This window comes from Neopelma chrysocephalum, unplaced genomic scaffold, assembly GCF_003984885.1.
Source record: "Neopelma chrysocephalum unplaced genomic scaffold, ASM398488v2 Primary Assembly neopelma1_86, whole genome shotgun sequence".
Classification (NCBI taxonomy): Eukaryota; Metazoa; Chordata; class Aves; order Passeriformes; family Pipridae; genus Neopelma; species Neopelma chrysocephalum.
The window spans coordinates 3,833,092-3,856,276 of record NW_020897748.1 but is presented as its reverse complement, the minus strand read 5'-3'; the positions used below and the strand labels follow the sequence as shown (position 1 = coordinate 3,856,276).

Genomic DNA, 23,185 nt, shown 5'->3' with positions numbered 1-23,185 from the left:
ACTAAATTTGGGGTTAGCTTATGCAGTTAAAAATATGCCTTTGTAGCCTACATGTAGTCAGATTATCTTAGTTCCAGGATGACAAGGTAAGAGGACATAGTTTTTCTATTTCAAAACCAGAAAAGCCTGACAAATTTCTGAAAATAAGAGCTTATCATTTGTAATCTTGAATTCATTATTCCTTTGACTTTATGTTTTTGTTTATTTGCTTTTGAGCAGCAATGAGCAACTCTCCCAGTGGGATAGCCCGATGCGGGTAAAGCTGTCAGTATGGAAACCGTGTGTTAAAACTCTGCTGATAGAACTCCTGCCCTGGGCTTTGCTTATCAATCAGTCCAGGTGGGACCTCTGGCTGTTTGAAGGAGAGAAGATTGTTCTTCAAGTACCTAGTGGGAAAGTAATTATACCTCCCAACTTTGAGGTAACTTTGTCGTTCACATTAATAGGCACATTTCTGCTAAACATGCTGATTCTGAAGAATGGTTGTTACTCCAGATGATCCCCACTTTCAACACTGCGTCTGTTTGTTTGTTAGTCATGTGTTGAGGAATAGCAGTAACAATAGGAGTTTGCCACGCTGACTGAGTCACCAAGAGACTGACACACCATACTTGGTAGCAACGTTTGAAAAACAATATGTCTTAAAGATGCATAGTTAAAAATTGTCTGTAAGACACTGTAGGCAGAAGACCTTCATGGCATTAGCAGCCTTCTTTCCTTACTTGCAATTCAGGCAAAAAGTCCGCAGTGTAACAGCCCAAGAAAATTGCTATAAAGGCTAAATAAAGACTTTGGCTTCTGTGCTGGCCTGTCACTTGGGAAGTGTGTTGACCACAGTAGCAGAGCTGACAGCCCAGAAGGAATGTTTGGTTTGAGAGCATTTTATGTCAAGTTATTTCACAGCTCTTATGTTACCAAGAAAAGTTTGATAATGACATAGGATGAACTACTATCAAGGAAGATTCTTTAGGATGCCTGCCTTCCTGATTTCAGAGTTTTATGTAATGAATCTTCTTACATACCTTAGGTTGGCCATGCACGTTCTTTTTTATTAGAACTCCAATATTCTTTAATTTTGAAATATTTAAAAGAATTGACACAGCAGCTTGTCAATTCCAATTAACTGATACTTCCTGTTTATTTTGTCATCTTTTTTCCCCTGGTATATGTCTGTTAATAAACAAAAGGTTTGCCTAGTAACACATCTCAGTGTAGACTATGTGCTTAATTCCCCTGTGAGGATCAGTCCCTTATTTGCATTGAGGTTTCATCTATCCTTGTACCACATAGAAAGAATCAGAGGGAGAAAGGTAGGGATTTAGATTGACTGCATACTGGAGACTATGTTTAACTCTAGTAGAAGTGATTCAAATTGTCAACAACTAATAATTGCTCATTTTTCACTTGCAGGAAGCTTTTCAGGTTGGAATATACTGGGCAAACACTAATACTGTGCACAAATCAGTGGCAATTAAACTGGTTCATAATGTGACCTCCCCAAAATGGAAGGATGCTGATAATGGGGAAGTAGTAACATTGGATGAAGAAGGTTTTGTTGAAGCTGAAATAAAACTTGGTGCTTTTCCAGGTCATCAAAAGGTTAGAAGAAAATTTTCATGGTTTATAACTTTATCATTTAAAAACAAAGTCAGATAGAAAATGAAAACAATCAAATGTATGCACTGTGAAAGCTCCTCCCTAATTATGTTAATATATGTCCTACATAATGAGAGTATAAACAATGTATTGAATATAATTTAAAGAATTAGATCACCAAGAACATACTGTGCAACTCATCAAGATAATACAAGGTAATAATTTTCTACAAAAAGAATTAATGAATTCTCAGTTTTGTTTGGGAAACATTGACAGATGCGACTTCAAAAGTACATGATGTGGCTCCAGTTATGAAGTGCATGAATATAGGCAGCATTTCCACAGTTAAAAAGAAAATCGCAGTTCTATTGCTACATTTCAGTACCTTTTGTGGGTTTGTGTGATCTCATCATGATTTTTACTATCTTACAGTTGTGTCAGTTCTGCATTTCTTCAATGGTTCGACAAGGTATACAAATTCTACAGATAGAAGATAAGACAACAATAATCAATGATACATCATATCAAATCTATTATAGGCCACAGCTTTCTATTTCCAAACGCCAGTCAGGAGAAGAGGTAAAGCACTGCAGATGCTGTTTTTGTTTGTCATCTATTGAACATGGTTGTTTAGATCTGTATCTGTATTTAAATCAGCTGCATAAAGCAGGACTTGAACAGAAATCTTTAGACATAATAATGATAAAGTAATTTATATCATTTAAAATATGGAATACTGGGTAAATTCAACTCCAATAATTAACTGGGATCAGAAATCTGTGGAAAGCAGCAGATTCTTGCACATTACAGAATTAGTTCTGCCTGTTCTCCATCTGTTCAGGCACTAATGGCCATTTCTGTAAAATAGTCAGCATAATCCATAGTAGCTGTTGAAATTATTCTCAGAATTTTTACTGAGTTTGCATGTAAAAGAGGTATATTGGCCTGGCAGGCTGAAAACGTTTTGTTATCCTTTTGGGAAGATTCCAGTTATCTGAACAAAGCTGCAGAACTAGAGAGAGACGTGCCCAAAGTTTATGTATTTCAGCAAACTGCGTCAAATCGTGAATATCAGTTTTCTAATAATCTCACAGTATATTTAAGGACTAGCTTGCACGAACCAAAATTTATGCATGGTCAATATATTTTAATCAACCATTTATACATATTTATTGAAGGTTACATTTATAGTAAAATATATGGAAAGAAGTCTCAGGGTCAAAATTACTAGAGGAGTTGGCAGATCAAATTTTTAAAGTTCACTATTTCTGTGTTGTTTTCCTTCTGCATTAATTTTCTTCACATCAGTGTCTACAGTTGTGCATCACACAATTTGTGGCAGTCTTATGGGATGGGGAGTTGGAAGAACCTTGAGGCTAAAATCCGTTCTTAGTTTTATAACTATAAATGGATTTTCTTCTCACAGTTATGTTACAACAATGTAATTTGGTTTTGGTAGACCTATGTTGTGCAACTGAGAGCAGACTGTAGATCATAAATTAGAAAATCATAAAAAGGCTTGGGTTGGAAGGGACCTTAAAGACCATCTAGATCCAGTCCCCCTGCCATGGACAGGGTCGTCTGCCACTAGATGAGGTTGCTTAGGCCGCCCAGATATCTGTGTTCAGCCAAATAGCCCCTAATGCAATGGACTTCATGCAACCTTTAGTTAGTTGTGGTCACTGAGTGTTCTGTGCAAAATCAACATGAAGAAAATTCCTGTTAGGAGCCAGCATGCTATGCTACCATCATCTTTTTTCTTTCCAGGACTTCCACTCACCTGACAGTACGGTGTTCAGCATCAGTCCGTCTGGGGCACCTCCCAGTGAGGCACTGAGTGCTGTTCCCTGCTGGGACCTGATGTCGGACACCAGTCCCCTAATGGGAGGGGAGCCTCTTACCGAAAAGCGTGTGCTGCTGAGTTTCAGCCCAGGGGGCTGCGCTGGGAGCTGGGACCTGTGGAGCCTTCCCGCTGTCATCAAACCAGAGTTTGCCAGACAGAGTGTGTCAGTGCCCATGCGGGTTTGTAGTGAAAGTGGATTTTGTACCAGGTACTGTACACTGAACGGTCATGAATAATGAACTTCCCTTGTTGCTAGAAACCCTCAGCTAGTAAGAAACCGTAAGAGATTAATGCAAAAGTCAGAGTAACACATGCCCCCCATATGTAAAGGCAAGCCTTACTTTAATTTAAAAATTGTTATCTTCTGATGGTTTTGATGCTTTTATTGTAAATGGTTTAATGTTATAATCGTGTACAAGTTGTACAATTTTTATAATATATGGTCTGCAATTTTTTTATGTGCATCCCAAATAAGAGCATGAAAAGTTTTTATTGAGGATTGTGGTCTTTTTTAGTTTGTGGATAACAATTTAAGAGTTTGAGGACTTGTGACAATACAAAAATTTAGATTTTGTTTATAAAAGGTAAACATGTATTTTTGTAAGCATAATAAGTGGATAAAGCAGAAAAGGGATGAAACTATTTTGAGATTGCAGCAAAGAAAGATTTCTAAGTTTTAAACCCTGAACTGTCCAGATGTGCATTCTACTTACAAGCAAATGCATCCAGCTAGTTAAAAATAACAGTCCAATGACTTGTCATATGCCCAGCTTCAGTTCTCAAACCTGATATCTGAATCTATTCATTCTTATACTGGCACAAACAAGAAACAATCTACTGAAATTAGAGAAGCTAAGTCTGTATATATTAGCAGTGATGTGATCTTTTTCTCACCTGAAGTGCTTGATACTATTCCAACCCTCATACCGTTCCTCTGTAGAGTCTAAGAGGTGTCATTGTGGATACTAAAGATTCTCAAAAGGCCTTCAGATTTTAAAAAAATTTTATAGAAAGAACAAGCAAAGGATTCCTTATAATAACAGGCATAAAGAATCTCATATTCCTAATCAAATTTTCGGGCTATTCAGTGATTTTTAAACTCACTGTGAAGTGAAGCTTTTTAGAAATAGCCAATGAATTTGCATAAGAAAAAAAAGAATTTATCTTTATGCATGAAGATGTTTTATGTAGCTAATGAGTAGAACTAAATTAATTTATATTCATTTTTGAAATTGATGTACTAATGATCCATAACATTGACATTTAAAATAGTGATAGTATTGTGGATCATTCCAGGGGAACAGTCAGTTACAGATTCATATATTTGTTCAAATACCTTAAATGTGTATCAGAGAAGTATCCATGCAAATTCTTCTGGAAAATTTTAAAGATTTATGTTGAAAATTTAGACCTACAATCTCCTGGTTTTAATTTAATATAAATCTCTGCTGGCTAGGACTCTCATCTTGCAGACATACGTGTTCAATTTAACTCATGAGTAGTCTCTAGTTAGAGATTTCTGCTCTTAACGTGTTTTAGGCTATTTCCATGCGTTGTTCCGTTGAAGTGGAGATATATACTCTCCTAAATATAGATAAATATCTATGGAATTGGAATGTGATTATAAAGAATCTTACAAATGCTAGTTTTGAATGTTTTTAATTGTTCAGAGTAATAATACGTAAACATTTCATCCAAAACATGCATAATCCAATATATCTGTTTTAGAGCTATAGCACTGACTTATCAAGAGCATCTTGGCGTGACGTACCTAACACTTACAGAAGATCCCAGTCCTCGTATAATTATACACAACAGGTGCTCCATTACACTGCTTGTAAAAGAGAATTTCAAAGGTAGGTACTGTGCAATAATTAGAAACAGTGCACTGTTGTAGTATAAATTATTTTACTGTATCTCCAGTCCAACATTGAGTTCAATATGTGTTTTGGTTTTAACAAGAACTTGATGCTCTCATAAAGGTCTGTCTCAAAGTGAGAGACTCTGGAAGCTATTGGAGCTAATTGTGAGGTCAGGAATATGAACTTAAATGTCTCCAGGCTTTTGGGTCTCTCTGGTTCCAGCTGTCAAGGTGACTCAGCTGTTGGAAGCTCATAGGCAGTAGAGTTCTGCTGACATCAATTCCATCCCATGGAACAATTATATTTCCTCAGATTTACAAATGTAACAAAAAATGCATTGTCAAAATTCCAGTTACAGTATGTTAAAGTAATGATCAGTGGAACATTATTTATGTAAAACGTAATGAAATTTTTTTAAAAAATGAAGAAACCCAAACATACAGTATACCAACCAATAGAAAAGCAATACTTTTATTTCTTAGTAATATTTCAGACGAAACTTTTTCATTTGTGTAAGCATCAGTGAGTTTTGATTTCATATGGGTTTTAGAAAGTGCTAATCTTGCATATTTTATAAAATTTCAGATACACCAAAGTTTGAAGTTTATTGTAGAAAGATTCCAGCTGAGTGTTCAGTTCATCATGAACTTTACCATCAAGTCTCCAGCTATCCAGATTGCAAAACAAGAGATTTATTGCCCAGTATTCTTCTGAAAGTGATGTCATCTGATGAATCAGTAAATGAATGGAGTGATGTTGTGGACATCAACAATCAAGGAACACAAGTAAATCGTTATAAACTATTTCCTAGTTCACAGCATACATGGTTGTCTTCCTGACCTGCACAGTACATTGTTCCTCTGCAATAAGCATTTCCCTTCTATTGGTTTTAGTGTTTTTATTTAAGTCTTTGGAGCTCTCCTACCTCAGCCCCTTCCTGTGGAAGTTTTAGAATACAGACTGTCTTCTTCACTGGCTCTTTTTAAAAATAGCTAGATTGGAAATACAGGCTTTCTAACACTGAATTTTTTCACTTCTTTTTAATTAACCTGGTGTTTCCTAGAAAAATTAGTCCAGAAACTTTCTGGCCACCGTAAGCAAAGAATGCCACAGGGTCCAGGAAAATCCCTCTATTTGGTAACTTAATTATCACAGATTTTTGTCTTTACATCTTGTAGGAATCATCACTGTCATTCTCCCTCTGTGTCTTCACAGAAGCTACTCATGTCTTTCTAAAACAAAACAAAATCCCCTTTTATTTCCTTCTGCAATTTTCCCCTAGTCTTGAGGTAAATGAAAGCTTCCTTGACTGGAGTAATTCTTTTTGATGGGAATTTTTTCCATCTTTGAAGTCATTAGTTTACATGGAATCAACATAAACTGCTTGACTCTTTGAAAGAAATACTAGTTTCAGATGTTTTCCCTGGGCAGCAATCACAAAATGCTCTTGATTATTGAGTGTTATGTTATATAGCAAGTAGTTCAGTTCCATTCAGCAAGCCAGTCAAGCAATGCGAGGTTTCAAATTTCAGTCATTAATGTTATGCCAGACCAGGGTTCTTTATAAGTATCTGGCTCCTAGAAGGAATTAGATGCTAAGACAACATTTGGGGATCATTGTCTACTTGAAGAGCTCTCCAAATAAAAAGCGTAGGCTTCTGTTATTGAAGTTTTAGGGTTTACATGAAGAAAATTTCCCCAGGATTTCTCAGTCTTTCTCTTAGAAAACTATAAATATATGTCAATAAGGAATATGCTACTAGCATTACATACAGTTCATTCAGATTGTGAAATAACTGGGAATTTAAAGAATCTTAAGTAATTTGTACTCTTTCTATGCAGTCACAGATAGGTACTTCTCTTTCTGTTAGAAAGTAAATTAAAATTACTTAAAACTAATACCTTACTAAAAATCGAGGTGTTTATCATCAAAATCATCTGAAATTGGAGTTAAAATGACCAATCTTTGAGATCAATGAGAGTTTTTTAGATAATAAGGGTGTTTTGAAAATTCAGTAAATGTCCTTTTTTCTCCAATTCCACCATGCAGGATTACGAATCCTTTCCAGACAAGCAAAGGATTGAAACTACCATGTCAAAATTAGAAATTCTCTTATATGTAATTCTCGTAAGAATATGAAAGAAATTTGATGAATTAAATTTAATTATCTGTACAAGGTTATTGTAAATAGTCTAACAAGAATCAGTTCAAGTGCTGATCCTACTAAACTTCCAATTGTTTTTGTTTCTGATGACTTGTTAACAGCAGTAAAGATTCTTCAAGAAAAAACAGCTGTTTATTTTACCTGTGCTAGCCCATTCTCTTTGTTTTATTCCTGGAGTTTGCATGCCTTCAAATTATAGCTTCTCTTATTGCAACCTAGTAAACAATTGCACTGATTGTAGCCCTACAAGAATAGAGAAGCCAGCTTCCTCTAAGAAGGACTGCTGTGAGTTTTCCAAATTGTAAAATACCTTAATCTTTTATATTCTGGAAAAACACAAAATTTGCATGGAAATATTGCAGAATTAAGCTCCAAAAAAAAATGCATCATTTCTTTAAGTAAAATATTTGTTCCTTAAAGCAACTTCTTCAGAATGGAAGTTTGTAGATCTGGAAGCAAGACACAAATGTGTTGTCAAGTTCTCATTTTTCCTGCCTTTTTAGAAGTTTTATGCTTTCCAACAGACTTTTGCCATTTCTTTGGGGCAGCACCTTGTTTGTGAAGGTGTTCTCACAAAACCAGTTTAGATGGCTAAAGGTATGTTCAGTGGTTAGTTGTCACGCAAGTCTTCATGGATCCAAAAGGTTACTTATTTTTCAATCTTCGTGTGTTTTACATCGTTCTATCAGGCATTCTTCTAACCAGCTCTGAGCTAGGCCATAGCAACACAGTGTTAGTTAAGGGTTTATTTTCTAAAGGAGAAGGTGGAATTTTGTAGAGCTCAAGAAATATGCCTTTCTTCTTAATGCAAAATCACAAATTAAAATTTCCTATTTATTCTTCTCATATAACCTCCCCCCTCCACAGCACATCTTGCTTATTTCTGGAGAATTTTTTTATTAAAATGTATTCAGTTATGCAGTTGAAGGATGAGGTGAAAATTTCAACTGTACAACTGAAATACTTAAAGTATCAGAGCTGTTATTTTCTGAATTATTAAATTCTGACTTTTTTTCCTGAATAGTATCATGATTTGAGTAAAAGATCTCAACCAGAAGGCATTAATAGAATTAATTCAATTTATGACACTAAAAATAGTAATTTCAGTAACATTCCATGTGTTTCTACCTCTCTCCACTAGATTGTGTTCTTAACTGGCTTTGGCTGTGTTTATGTGGACATTGCCCATCACTGTGGAACAATAGTCATAACCTTGGCCCCAGAAGGAAGAGCAGGACCCATCGAGATCAACCTCAACAGGTATATAAAGTACATAAAAGATGATAAAGAGCATTGCCAAACAGTGCTGAGAGGTTAGTCAGCTTTCTAAGTGTTAACTGAACTTAGGAACTTTGGCCTAACTGTTTGTTTGGTTTAATACTGCTGCATGCTCTGTGGCATATGTTTAGACTATATGGCTTAGTATATCACAGTTAAAAAGGACAATCTAAGATCAAAAGTCATGTCACTTTAGAGTAAACACTAGATGACTGATACAAAAAGAGGACCTGAGATGTTCATAACAAAAAAAATTCCATCATAATTAATTTTGAGTGTGTTAATCAGTTTAGCCAGGTCCTGCCATCTGTAATCTTACAAGTTCCTAAGGAAACTTGATGTGCAAGGGCTGTAGAAATAGTCTTACAATCAGTAATCAATTGTACTTGATTATAACACTCTTTAGAAGATTTTCCCACTTCCATAATATACCACAACCTGGTCCTCAGCTTCATTAAGTGCCGTTATAATACTACGTATTTCTAAAAGGCAGAATGCCTGACCTTCAGCAATGCTGTTACAATTGGAATGAAATTTTTTGTACTGTTTGTATTTTCCCTATAATTTAGTAATAATCACACAAAAAACTGATCATCAGCAGTACAGAATAGCCCATTTGCTAGTTAAATTTGGCAGTGGGCAGTTAACACTGGAGGAGGGAGGCCCTCAATGCCATCAGTATAAAAATGCTGTAGTGACCTCATTGGAGGGCACTCACTGCATGTGATGTGAAATGAATTATCCATGATAATACCCTTCAGTAGTGGCTCTCAGAAGGTATTGGAACATCTGAGGCTGTATATGAATTATCAGAAAATTGTATTTGTTGTCTGCTTTAATATCTGGCTCTGTAGCAAATATAATAGGGAATGTGTAGATAGAGACATTCCTGTCCGAACTATTCTGCTGATTGATAAAAAAGAAAGAAAAACCTGAAATAGATGTATACTATCCCATTTCTTAGAAGACCTCCCTGGTGGTACCCACTGTGGTGATTAAGACTGCCAAATCCCATTAACGTTAACGGGACTTGCACAATGAGTTTCCCATGTGTTATAGAGAACGTCTCTCCTGATAGCTTTTTGTGAAAGCAAGATGCCAGATAGACTCAAAATACATGAAGTAACAAGATTTCTTCTCCCTCCTGTCTAGAAGTCAAGAGCAGACCCTGTCACTGAAAATGTTCATCAATCAGTTAAGTCTTGCTGCATTTGATGATATTACAAACCACAAAGTATCATCTGAACTTCTGCGTCTCACAGCAGACAATGTTTTCGTCCACATGGCCCCAACCACCAGTTCCCTGTCACAGGAGTTCCAGCGGGACTCCATGGAAGGCCTCCCACAATTTCATAGTCTCCAAGTGTATTGTGAAGACTTGCAACTGGACAATCAGTTGTACAGCAAATCTAATTTCCATTTTGCAGTCCTGCTGTGCCAAGGAGAGAAAAATGAGACTGTGCAATGGTCAAGAGTGAACAACCTCATTGTTTGTAACAAAGATTTGGAAAGCTATAAGGAAAACTGCTTTATAAAACTCTGCATTGCTTTTTCTGAGGAAGAGAATCTCATGTTTCATGTGAATGACCTCAGCTTTGAACTCAAACCAGCTAGGCTGTATGTGGAAGACACCTTTGTTTACTACATTAAGACTTTGTTTGATACATATCTTCCAGAAAACAAAACTGCTTGTAAATCCATGAATGCTTCAGATACTACCCTGATAGTGCCTGAACAAGTGAGAGAGCATGCCAGAGCTTTAGTTAAGCCCGTGAAGCTAAGAAAACTAACAATACAACCTGTAAATTTACTTGTCAGTATTCATGCTTCATTGAAACTGTATATAGCCTCAGATCACACCCCTCTCTCCTTCTCTGTGTTTGAGCGAGGACCCATCTTCACCACTGCCAGGCAACTTGTCCACGCCTTGGCCATGCATTACGCTGCTGGAGCACTTTTCAGAGCAGGTCAGTACTTTTTCTTAACATGTAACATTTTTATTAGACACGAGGATTCTGTGATTGTCTCTCAAACTGAATAACCTAGATGTTAGCCATACAATTATTGCTTAATGATATTTTCAGACACCTTTCAGGTCCTGCCATACAACATAAGGGAAATAAAATGGCCAAGCATACACCAGTGAAGATTTCCGAAGTTGTGCTAAATATTAGCCAGCCGCCTGAAGGCTTTACGAAACCCTGAACACAGCATAAAAATGTATTCTAGCTGGCTTAGGTTTTCTCATTTTATATTATTGCACTAGTCAGAATCAACCCACATTCCTCAAATAAATTCCCCAAAACTACATTTAATCAAATTATTCACCATGTTGCTCTGCATTCAGAAGTAAATTATAGCCCTGTATGTTGTTTTGTTGTTAAAACTCCTTTTGGCTGCAGTTTATGATTAGGATTCTGTCTTTCTTCATACAACCTTCAATCTAAACTGGCACACAGATGTTTGTTGTCCTTTGATCCAAGAACTATGAAGTTTGCTGTTACTAACTTTTTCCCACATAGGATCAATAGCGAGCAATTAGTCTTTTCAGGTTATCGGGTACATTCTGTTTCCCCTAAATACTAATTTAGAAATCATGAAATTTGATCTCTGATGTGTCTTAGTGTGGCACAGAATGTGAACCTGAGGAAAGAAGAAGGTCCTCCATGGTCACACACAAGTAACGTACTCCACAATGAAAAGTGGGATTTATTTTCCTTCAATACTAATGGTCAGATTTTCTGAGATCCTGATGCTTGCACTTGTGCTGCCGTCATAGCTGCAACCTGATTTCTGTGCATAGTTTCCAAAATTGTACGCAGGCATTTCAGCTACTTATAAACAGAAATGGTGGAATGCTGACCTGGTCTTTCACAGTGTGCATACCTGACTTGTATTGTTAATTGTGACAACTGTGTACACAGTTGTGCACCAGAACGTTGTGTACCAATTCGTTATTTTCTTGCATTATTATGCTTGCAAAATTTGCAGGTCTTTCTTTTTCCTACTTCTTTGGATTGGTTTTGCAGTTAAATCTCATAGTACAGAAGGGGAAATCTAGTGGCTTGGTAATTAACAGTGAATTTGTGGCCAGATATGGCCCACAATGTGAATGCTTCTCCCCACGACTGGCTAGGAGTGGTGCTACAAGTAGTTCCAGACTGCAGCAGGAAATTGGGGCTATACTGACTTTTTATCCACCACATCCCAGGTGAGGCACAGATGCTGGATAGGGATTCCTGAGCCTGCTCTTGCTCTTTCCTCCTGTGCTAGCCTTGCAGTGTGCAGCAGTGCAAAGGCCATCAGTTGCTGTGGGTACATGATGTACCTGAAGCCCTGAGTTGCCTATAAAGAAAATGCAGTACCTCTTTGCTAATATAGTCGTAATTATTTCATGTCAGTAGATATAATTTCTAAGCATACTGTGGGAAATGGTAACCTGGGATGATAATATATTTCTGCAAAGTAAATGCCACACAGAGCTTGTGAATTGAGGGATTATTCCTAGTTCCTCATTCTCCTATTCCTGATTTACTCCCACACCTTCCTTCTGGGGTTGGGTGGTCCATGCCAGCACTGAGGAGCCATTTGTTTTGCTCTGAGCATTGGCCAAGGAGGGTCAACCGTGCTGCAGGTTTCACATTCTTCCCATGAGCTCTCCAAGGGTCAGCATGCTCCATCCAGAGCTTCCCAAACCCACAGGGCAGGGATAGACTGGAACAGACCATCCCTGGGTTATCATTTTTGTGTTTAACTGTTTTAATTCCAGGGTTTTATGTGTTTTTCATTCCTGAACATGCTGGCTGGCCCAGCAGGTGAGGGGAGTTGAAGTCCCCTGTGTCCAGGCCTGGTGGTGCCTGCTGGGGATGTTCCAGCACATCAAGGCACTAAGCTGCGGTGTGCTGCAGCCCCTTTCTGTCACACCACCACCTGAGACAAGGAATGCAAAGAATATTTAGGGGGAAAAAAGTCTGTGAGAGGTTATTGCAATAGTATTGATCAGAAAAAATAGAAAGAGCATCTCTTACATCTGTGCGTGCCTCCCCACCCGTCCAGCTTTTCATCACTTCACACAGTGGCAAAGATAATTTATTAAAAATACTGCAGCGAGGGAGTTGCAGGCCCAGCCTGGAGCACTGGTTTCCCTTGGTCCCAGCAGGGAAGGACTGCCAGGGGACGCTCCTTTTCAGGGCAGGCACCACGGGGTCACAGTGTGTGTTGCTGCTCTGTTCACTGCATTGCCAGTAGCACTTGCATTTTGTTTTTGTAGTCCATCCCACCCTCTTCCTTGTGTCCACTCTGGTTCCCACTTTTTATGTTCCATGTACTGGAGTTCTCAACCTGCCAGAACTGAAATGTGGGACAGATTCAAGAAGAATAATAGATTTTCCAGGAGCTTAGAATGATAGTATGAGATTAATCCATTTCATATGAATAACATTTTCTCTTCTGTTCAGTTTCATGATTCAGCCTTCCACAGGAGTGGCTGGGAGGGGTTAACAGAAAACAAGAAAAGCATCTGGATAGCAGGAGTTTTCAGTGATGAGATGGGAATGAGGAGGGCAGAGTGCAGATCAAGGGCCCTTGTGGGGGAGCAGGAGGCCACTCTGTCCATCCTTCAGTCTCCTGGCCCTGTCACACCTTGTGCCACTCTGACAGTGCCAGTTGAAATTCATGGTACCAGGGCTCAAAGACCAAGCAGTTCCCATTTAACGTTTATTGCCCTTTCTGAATTGCTCTCTCTGGGCTGCCAGAAAAAGAGTTATGCAGCACTAGTTCCCTAATAAATCTGCTGCCAACCAGCCTGAGAAAGACAAGACCTGCAAACAGCTTTCCAGCAACAGATTGCTGTGCGCTCGGCCATCCAGCAAGCTGCTGGCAACCCTGCGTTTATATAGGAAACCAGATCTGCAGATACCTCTCCTGGGATATGCATAAGGAATACTCCCCTATGAGTAACCTAATCAGCATGTAGATGTCATTGCTGTTTACACAACTGTACTGAGCAGAAGACATTTGTCTGGCTTTCACTGCACTCAGAAAGAAAATGATCAGCTTAGAAGTGTTGGGGTGGATTTAAAATAACTTCTTAAGCACTTGTCAAAAATCTGCATCCCTTTTCCTAACACTCCATCAAGCAATTGACCTGCACACTCCCGTAAAGCAGTACATTGTATCAGTGTAAACTCCCTGTCACAATTCTATCACATAAGGATGTGAAATCACAACTCTGCCTTACAGCATCTAAAACCAACCCAACCATCTGAGCTTGCAGTCCCGTTCCTCCGTAGCTGTAAGGCTCTTGCATTCACCTCCCTTGCACGCTTTTAGCAGAAATACGGGAAGCTCCTGGAAGGAAGTAATTCTAAAGCTATTTGTGAGTTTGCCAAAAGGATTTCTTTGATTTACGAAGTATGAAAGATTGCCATTTCTGAATTCATAGTGGATGAGTTATTTCCTGTGTTTTGCTCAAAGGAAGTTCATAATGTGATGAATTCTAGTGTGAAAAAGATAATTAAGAAATAAGCTTTTCACAACTGCTGCTTCTGCAGTTTTTGCAGCCATAACATGTGTCTTGTTTCTCTACGCAGGCTGGGTTGTTGGTTCGTTGGAAATTCTGGGAAGCCCGGCTAGTCTGGTGAGAAGCATAGGGAATGGCATAGCCGATTTCTTTAGGCTCCCCTATGAAGGGCTGACCAGAGGCCCAGGAGCATTTGTCAGTGGAGTTTCCAGAGGAACAACATCATTTGTAAAACACATTTCCAAAGGTAGAGCTTTCACTTTGTTACTCCAACTACTGCTTTGTTGTTATGCATTGTTAAAGGATGTGTTAAAGTTTTAAACTGTATTGCTTGTAGCTTTGTTTGGCTTGCTAGGCTGCAGCGAAGTGCTGGGAGGGTAACAAAGCTCACGTGTAAACTCTCATGTATTAAACAGATCACCACTTAACTGCAGTCCATGAGAATGTTTCAGAAACTTCAGAATTTTAAACCTCCCAGTGGGAAATAGAGATTCACTCAGCAAGTACTTGATGTGATAACTGCAGAAGTATTAAAGGTGTTCTGCACTTCTGCTAGTCATCAGAAATTCGACACTCGGTCGCCTCATCATATTTATTATTTCTTTAGAAAAAGAAGAAAGAAGTAGATACAGTTGTCATAACTGTGTAAGTTATAGGATAGGATTTGACAGTGGAGCTGTCCTGGCCCAGGAACAGGAGTAGCTTTTCTTTTGAGAAGCCTGTACAAACAGTGCCATCGCGTGGCTCCAGCTGCAGGAGAGACTGTGGCGGCTGCCCCGCCGCTGGCTGCTGCTCCAAGCCTCCCTCTCCAGCCTCCCACAGGACACAGCCTCCCTGCTCCTTCTGTAAATATTTGTTTACTTTTCCATCACCCCTCCCTCCATTTAGGTTAGCCTTACAGAAGTCAGGCAACTGAGGAAGGATGTTCAGATGAGTTGCTGTTCCCACCGGCCAGGCAAACCTGGAGCAGGCTAATGTAAAAGGCATGATGTGGACCGTAGCAGCAGCGTGGTGATGCTTAACAAATAGTAAAGCATGTTCCACATGGGTGTCTGTTCAGTTGACTTGCTGTTCTGCTCGTAAGCTCAGTGTTGCAGTGAGGCATACTCCGTGTTTTAAATTAAAGCATTTTGATCCAGACCCAAATGTATATCTCCATGTATTTAGGTACACTGACGTCAATTACCAATCTGGCAACAAGTCTTGCTCGGAATATGGATAGGCTGTCACTGGATGAGGAGCATTACAACAGACAAGAAGAATGGAGAAGGCAACTTCCAGAGAGCCTGGGAGAAGGACTGAGACAGGGGCTCTCTCGTTTAGGCATTAGCCTTCTAGGTAATGTACTATTAAATATCAAGTTGAGTGATAATACTATTTTCTAATCTGCTCACCAGCCTTTTCTACATGTGAGTTATAATTCCAAATTCTGGGGATTTTGATGTTTTCTTGTGAAATAGCCTCACAGTATATGTATGAGATAGTTTCTTTTTATTAAGACTTAGTGACTTTTGTAAATGTTTTTTGCTGATAAAATAATTGCACATATAGAATGAGTTTGCGCTTTCCTTGTGAAATAATATTTTCACTGGTACGTGATGTATACCTGAGTCAAAAGAAGAATAATTCTGCATTGAGCAAGGTGGTTTGTAACTAAGTCAGCACAAGGATGTCACCATGTTCATGTTTATTTTCCAATGAGGTACAGGAATGCCTTCCAAACCTGCTTGTTTTTGCTGCACTGTAGATATCAGGAATTCTTGGGTTTGTTTGAAAACCACTTGAACTTAGTGCAGATGTTAAGTAAGCTTTGATGAGGAATTCTGCTATTACAAAGAGACCCAGATCGTCCAGATTCAGTGTAATTGTATTCATCAAGCAGCCAAATGAAGTGAAGATTTCTCTGTCCATTTCAAAATAGTACCTAAAAATCTGAACACTAACCCGCAGTGGAAAAAACCTCTGCGAGAAGTTTTGCAGTAAGGGACTGGATTTTCTAGGTTACTTCGACTTGTCACACAGCAAAGGAATGCAGAACTGTATTGTTTGGCAGAGTTCCTGAGTATGTATTAAACAGTATGAATCTCTCAGAGATCAAAGTGACCAAAACCAGCCCAGAGCAAAAGGTTAGAAGAGCTGAAGCTTGAAAGGATTTGTCCTCTTTCCTAATCTTCGGTAGTGTACACAACTCCTAAATTTGCAACCGCAACCCTGAAAGCCTTGAAGAGGAAGTGGTAAAAATGTTACAAGTTTGGGTTAAGTTACTGGGAATTATTTTAAGCAATAACGTTAGGTGATGTGAAGCACTGTCATTTGATAATGTCTGTAAGCCGGCAAGCGAGTGTCCTGGGAGAAATGTGCATAAAGGAGAAATTTCATATATTAGTAGCCACTGCCCCAATAGAAAACTGCAACTGGTGTTGCAAATCAAAGGCAGTTTGGAGGAGGTTTTATTTTTCCTTCTTGTTTTATTGAGCTAAGGGCAGTCAGGTTGAGTAGTTGGATGAAAGATTATACTTTTAGAAGCACTGTGTCTGCCTGGAGTGCTGGTGAAATGGGTTGGTGATCTTGGTTCAGTTTTTAATAAGACAGCAAGGTAACATGGTGTCTATATCCCCTTCACTGACACACCAGAGCCCTTCAGAGCTAAAAGCATGAGCTGTACAGCCTGCAGTAAAGAGCAAAACTTTGTAGCTTTGGCTGTAATAAGGCAAAGTTTCTGCTGTTCAGGAAAGCTGAGAACTCGTAACATGCACGCACAAATACGCCATCTGCGCTCAAGGCTTCCATCGTTCATGGGAGTACACCCAAGTTAAAAACAAAACCAAAAAAAAAGGAGTTAGAATTTCAGTGTCCCTGATTTCCTGAGAAATCAGATTTCATGTTAGAAACTTAGAACTTCATTATTAGCATTTAAATAGTGCTATTTCACAAGTTAGAGTTCTTGTTCTTATTGACGCTGTTATTATTTAGAGATTCCTCCCTGCTAAATTCCTCTGTTCTTAGCAGTGGAGGCAATGAAGCACGCAGATAAATAGCTACAGATACTGTATAGCTGGACTTGACAAGTATGGAACCTTTCACTAAGGGAGAAATCAGAAATATTCCACTGAATTTGTATTAGGCATAATTTTTTTAATTTAAACCTAATTTTTAAAAAGCATATTTTCTCTGTATACACAGCAGCATTTGTATAAATTGTGTGAAGACCTAAATTAAGAATAGAGCTATGTTCAGTTTTTACAAACACACCAGAAAGCTGTTTCTGTCCTGACTATTTAGTTTAAAGAATATTGTGGCTTCCAAAAAAAAAAAAACAGTCATAGTTGAACCGAAGGTATCACTGTGCTGCTTTTTTTTGCCAGCATATTCAGAATAAACATGAACATGCTTACTCTAAAAACAGTTACAGGTTCTTCATACATAACAAAGCAAAGTGAAACTGCAGTTATTTTCCTTCACAAGGATGAAGAGTAATGAGTACGGAAATGCAGAGAACAAGACCATTTGAAGCTATACTTTCTGTGACTTTCTAATTGTAAAGTTGACAAGTGTAAAAGAGATTTCTAGGGTAGTCACAGTACTCTCGTGTTCGTAAAAGCCATCTGACCTATGCAAGCAGCTAAAAAAATTACAAATGCAGATTTCATGCCGAGGCACATTCGTGTGAGAGGCCTCAGTTCACCGATACATTGTGGTATCTACCCAGAAAGAAGAGTTGCCTTTCTGATTTTTCTGAAAATCTGGCTTATGGTGGCCCTGATTCAGCAGAGCACTTAAGCATGTGCTTAAGAGCTTTGCTGAATCAGGGCCAAAATCATGTACTCTTGTCTCGTCCTCAGTGCAAGTTGTTCCCTGTGGTACATTCTTAAGTGCTTTGTCCTGTCTCATTTTAAATGACTCAAGCACTGTCAGGGTGTTGTTTGATTTGATTGTTATCTTTGGCCAGCTGTTGTGTTCTTTTCTAGTTTGCGGGAGACTTCTGGGTAATTTTATTAACATTTGTGTGTGAAAAGAAGCAAAAGCTTATGATAGGTGTGTTTTTTTCTTTTATATGATTAGAAAAAAATGCAGTGAAATTGTATGTAAAATATTCAGATTATTGAATTCCCACAGAGGAACTATCTCTTACATTTTGCATGACAAGGTCAAACTTAAAATAATACTTTATAACCATGTAAAAGAGACTATTGAAACTATTGGCTTAATTTTCAACTGTGGGTCCTAGTGAAAAATATCATATTGAAGTAGCTCCCTTTAGGAAGTTGAGAGTTTCTGATGAACTGAAAAGCTGACAACTACTCAAAAAGCCATTTTTTACAATGGCAAAAGTGTTCGACATTTCAGTTACTCCTTCCTGCTTTTGGGGAAAGTGAATTGAGTCATGCTGATGGACAGTGTAACTGCCCTGCCAGCAAAGGTAAAGCCTGGGTTTCAGAAGCTCAAATTTTTGTTATTATCGGTGGTAGTGGCTGTTCTTGCTGTGTAGCTCTCACTGAATCAGGGCCACTCTACTTTTGCCTATCTGCAACGCAAGATACTACGAGCTGCTGCTAAGCCTGAAGTTGTATGCTATTGCACACACTAATACTGCAAATACATTAATGCACGGCAGCAGGTGCTCTTTTCTTTGAGCTGCATTTTTATGTGATGTTTGCTGTGATGAGACTACGCTTTAGCTGTATTTTGGTGTGAAACACTTGCAGCAGTCCTGAAGGACAACAGAGAAGAGAAAAGGAAGCAAAAGGGTTTCAGTTTGGCTAGCTTCCAGCCTCATGGAAAAGCATGGCCCATTTCTCTTGGGGAGAGGGGGAGGATTTTTTCCGATCATGTCTTGGTCTGAAAGAGTTTGTCACAAGCAACCCGAGCTTTGCTAAGTTCTGTGAGCTGTACTACATGCACCAAACTTTGTCAGTCTGTGCACGAACCAGTTGCTGCCCGTAATCAAATTCTTGAAGTAATCCAGTGATATACTCCGAAATATCTCAATTTCGTAGTTATCAAAGTAACTTTTTTATTGTTACTGAGCAACACGTATTAACCAGAGTGCACCCCATCTGATGTTTAGCAGATGTTATGTTGTTGCTGGAACCTCTTTGGTCCAGTAATGGAAGAATATGTTTTTGTTTTGTTGCTTTGGTGTTTAATTTTATTGAGGTTTTCTTTATACATATATAATCTGTGTGTACATATGTGGACATGCATATAAAATCAAATGCCTAGGGTAAGGAAGAAAAGAAAAATGGAGAATGGTTTCATTTAATAAAAAAAAAAATAATGGGCAAGGGACATTACAGGGAAAAGACTGGGACAACAGTGACACCATGTGAGAGTGTGAAATAAGAGTGGGAAGGGAGGAACCACTACATGTGGTTCCATGCTCTGTTCCCCTGATACTCTACTGAAATCTGGCAGGGAGAGACCTTCTATGGTAAGTCCATCCAGCATGATGCTCCTGCCACAAACTTTATGTTAGAACAGGAGAAGCCACACAGGCACCTGTAATATGTGCTTAGCACCATTACAGGTGTGAGGAGATGCCCTGAACCTCACATGTGTATCACCACTATCTCACTGCCTCGGGTTTTAAGGTGGCTCAGCCTTTGGCCTATTTTTTTTTCCTTTGCCCACACATCACTCATACACACAGGAAAGAAGCTGCACAGATCTGGATTCCCCATGCAAGGGTGCTAGGACCAGCCACTCATCAATGAAAGGAGTAAGGTTATAGTTTATTATGTGATTTGTGGGCATGGCTACAGCACATGAATGAGTTATGTCAATAAGTCACAATTTGAGATAAGGAATTACAAAGAGGGAGAGAAGATCATTGGTTATATTTTTGCAGGTAGAACAACAGGACTTGCAAAAGGATTTGAGGGACAAAAGCGCAATGTCTTCTCAAACAAGTTCAGAGCATGCATAAAATGCCAGAGTAACAGAAAGTGTGGAAGTACTAAACAACTGGCTAATTAAGCTATATATTATTTGAGGCAGTATATAAATAATCTTATATAACACAGTCACAGCAGTTTCCATTCTGTTTTCTTGTCCTCTGGGCCTAATTCCAGCTGAGAAGTGCCTGGAGCATACCACAGGTCCTTTGGAGTAGGCTCTTATTTATTATTACCTTATAACATTGCTCAAGTGTATTGCAGTAAATAATTTACTAGTGCTAGGACTTAGGTGGATTACATTTAATAAGGCAATAACTTCTGTTCTAAAAGTGCAGTTGCTGTAGATGACCTCAAGAGATAGGGTGAGAGAGTTCACAGGGTAGTGTAATATCATAACTTAGCAGGACACCAAGTATTGTTTTATGCCTTCAAATGCATCACAATTGCACAAAAGACTGCACAAACAATCCCAATTGTGTAATGTGGTGTTGTGGTATTATTTTAGTCAAGCAGCAGGAGCAGCTGGTAAGTACTAATGAACTGAAAATTGTATAATTTCCATGGCATGGCATTAAGGAAGAAGCTTCATGGCCTTTGTGGTACAAAGGGTGAACGGTTCAGCTGCACGCTCAGCTTCAGTGAGTGAGCTCAATTAAAAGCAGGCATCACATTAAAGATAGACCAGCATTTTCTGGGAAAATACTATACCTTTATCAGTAAAGGTTACATATACAGAAGTTGGAAGAAATCTCTCTAAGAGGAGAGGAAGGCATTTATGGGAGATGCAAGTTTCTTGAATTGCCGATGGATAGTATCCCAGGGACGAGGATTTGGGGAGATGTGTGCTGCTTCTCATCCCCATCTTTTCTTTGGTTAGAAAGCCAGTATGTAAGTACAATATTAGTTCTTGTTGTTCAAAGTCAGCAACTTCTTCATTTATCCAGTGACAGTAAACTAAAACCATCTGAAAATCACTTAGCAGCTTGCTGCCTAGTGCATGTCATGCTGGTAAACACATGGGGCCAAATACCTCGGTTGCAATTGCCCAAATCTGTGGAATTATGCCTGGATTTGCTTCTGCATACAAAGCAGAGTCTTCAAAGATGTCTAGGTTGCAGTGAAAATGCCTGGTTACCAGGGTGACACTCAGTCCTACTGATTAAATAATTGTTTTATTTTGATATTTGCAGTTGCAGGTGCAAACTGAGAGCTGGCCAAGGAGCCTGCAAACTTGCTTTTCACTAAGCAAATCACCTTGGATCAGGCAGACTGGTGTTGCTTTGTCCAATCCTTGTACTCTTAGAGATTTCCAAATAGCTTATCTATCAAAATTACAACAACTAGAGACATGTCTGTGGTTAAGTGGCTAGCGTAAACTCAAGATCAAAGGAATGTACCACCTCACATACCTGTTTACATTTAGGAAGATTTAAGTTGGAGTTCTTTGTTGATACTAAAAGCTGGGAAGGTCACTTGTGTCACTTGTAAAAGTTTGACCCATGCACATTAAAGTAAAATATGATCATTTTCACAAAAAAGTAACAAAAAGTCTCAAAGTCTAATTCTGCTAATCTTAGTAATATATCAAAAGTTGCGTTAGTTTATGAACATTTCTGGCAGTGGAAGAGGATATAAAAATGATCTATTGAATACAAGCAGTTTTTATTCTCATGAAGTCAATCTCACACTTACGTGAAAATCTCATTTCCATAGGAGCTCAAGTTGTCTAAAACTGGAGGATTTTATTCCTAGCCCAGAATTTTGAGAATTGCTACACAGAATGAGCCAAATTAAACTAACTCAGCAAGAGCATTTAGCAAAAGTAGTTGAAAGAGGAGAACATACTGTAAGGTTAGATGATCTGAATGTTTAAAAAAAAAGTCAAGATTTAACTTACACTGAAGCTAAGGTAGTGTTTAGCTAGTTGGTCACATGCTAAATAGCTGTATAAGAAGAGTAGGGTACAGTCTCTATTCCAAGAACTATTCCAGTAGTAAGATTTCCTCTTATTCTGAGATATTAATCTTCACTACTTACCTTGTTTTTTTCAGGTGCAATTGCTGGAATTGTGGATCAGCCGATGCAGAATTTTCAACGAGTATCTGAGGCCCAGGCTTCAGCCGGGCACAAAGCCAGAGGGGTCATCTCGGGTGTGGGGAAAGGAATCATGGGCGTCTTCACAAAGCCCATTGGAGGGGCAGCTGAGCTCGTCTCCCAGACAGGTTACGGTGAGTTTGGCTATTTCCAACATCTCCATTTACATTTTAAAATGCTTTTCAGATACAACCTGCTGTGTCTTACTTCCTCCGCTCAGTAGCTGTGTGACTTAGAGAAAGATTTAGAATACTTACAAATGTTGTGCTGCTTTTCTTAAAAGCCATCATGGTGTGGTTCTCTCTTGTGTTACCGATCAGCAATGTACAACCACAGAAACATAGAATGCAGAAAGCATGAAGTAATTCTTGGAATACAGTAGAATTAGTTACAGAAACATATGTGCTTACAAAAGATTTTTGACATAAAAGGATTAGAGCAACACTATATCCAATTAGAGTGTTATTTTGAGATTGCTTTGTTATGGCAAGGAAAGAGTTGTGCTATCTCTGCGCGAAGAGAGAGTTACGTTCCTGGGAGAAAGAAGTGAGTCATGTAGTGGGAGCATCCCCTTTAAACTGGAGAGTTATGAGGAGACAGTCCTGTTTTTGGATACATGGATAACCTTTTAGCAACAAGAAGTGGGTTTCCAGCTAGACTTAGCACTTAGTGGCAGTGGTGGCAAATCATTTCAAATTGATGTGAACAACCAAGAAGTGTAAAAGATAAAAATAAAATACCAAAATACACTAATTCCTTTGCTTCCAGTATCAATACATCAAAGCTGTTGGTTTGGATATTGAAGAGGAAATGGTGAGTGGAGGCAGTCAAGGAAGAGAAGCAGGGTACCTGTTGATAAAAGGACAATGTTTCAATAACTTTGCTTCACTAATTATACCAGACAAATCTTGCATATTTAAGACTTTAAT

General features: G+C 38.6%; 1 protein-coding gene across 4 annotated transcripts in view; it reads left to right on the top strand.

Moving 5' to 3' along the window:
• VPS13B (vacuolar protein sorting 13 homolog B) overlaps positions 1-23,185 on the top strand; it is a 424,870-nt gene that overhangs the window by 391,187 nt on the left and 10,498 nt on the right. For all 4 annotated transcript variants that reach the window (XM_027692551.1, XM_027692552.1, XM_027692549.1 and 1 more), the window contains 11 exons: positions 220-421; positions 1,411-1,599; positions 2,029-2,175; positions 3,364-3,647; positions 5,168-5,295; positions 5,887-6,086; positions 8,608-8,726; positions 9,897-10,711; positions 14,336-14,512; positions 15,433-15,603; positions 22,214-22,390. In XM_027692551.1, the coding sequence (XP_027548352.1) occupies positions 220-421; positions 1,411-1,599; positions 2,029-2,175; positions 3,364-3,647; positions 5,168-5,295; positions 5,887-6,086; positions 8,608-8,726; positions 9,897-10,711; positions 14,336-14,512; positions 15,433-15,603; positions 22,214-22,390 (2,609 nt within the window). The remainder of the gene's footprint in view (positions 1-219; positions 422-1,410; positions 1,600-2,028; positions 2,176-3,363; positions 3,648-5,167; positions 5,296-5,886; positions 6,087-8,607; positions 8,727-9,896; positions 10,712-14,335; positions 14,513-15,432; positions 15,604-22,213; positions 22,391-23,185) is intronic.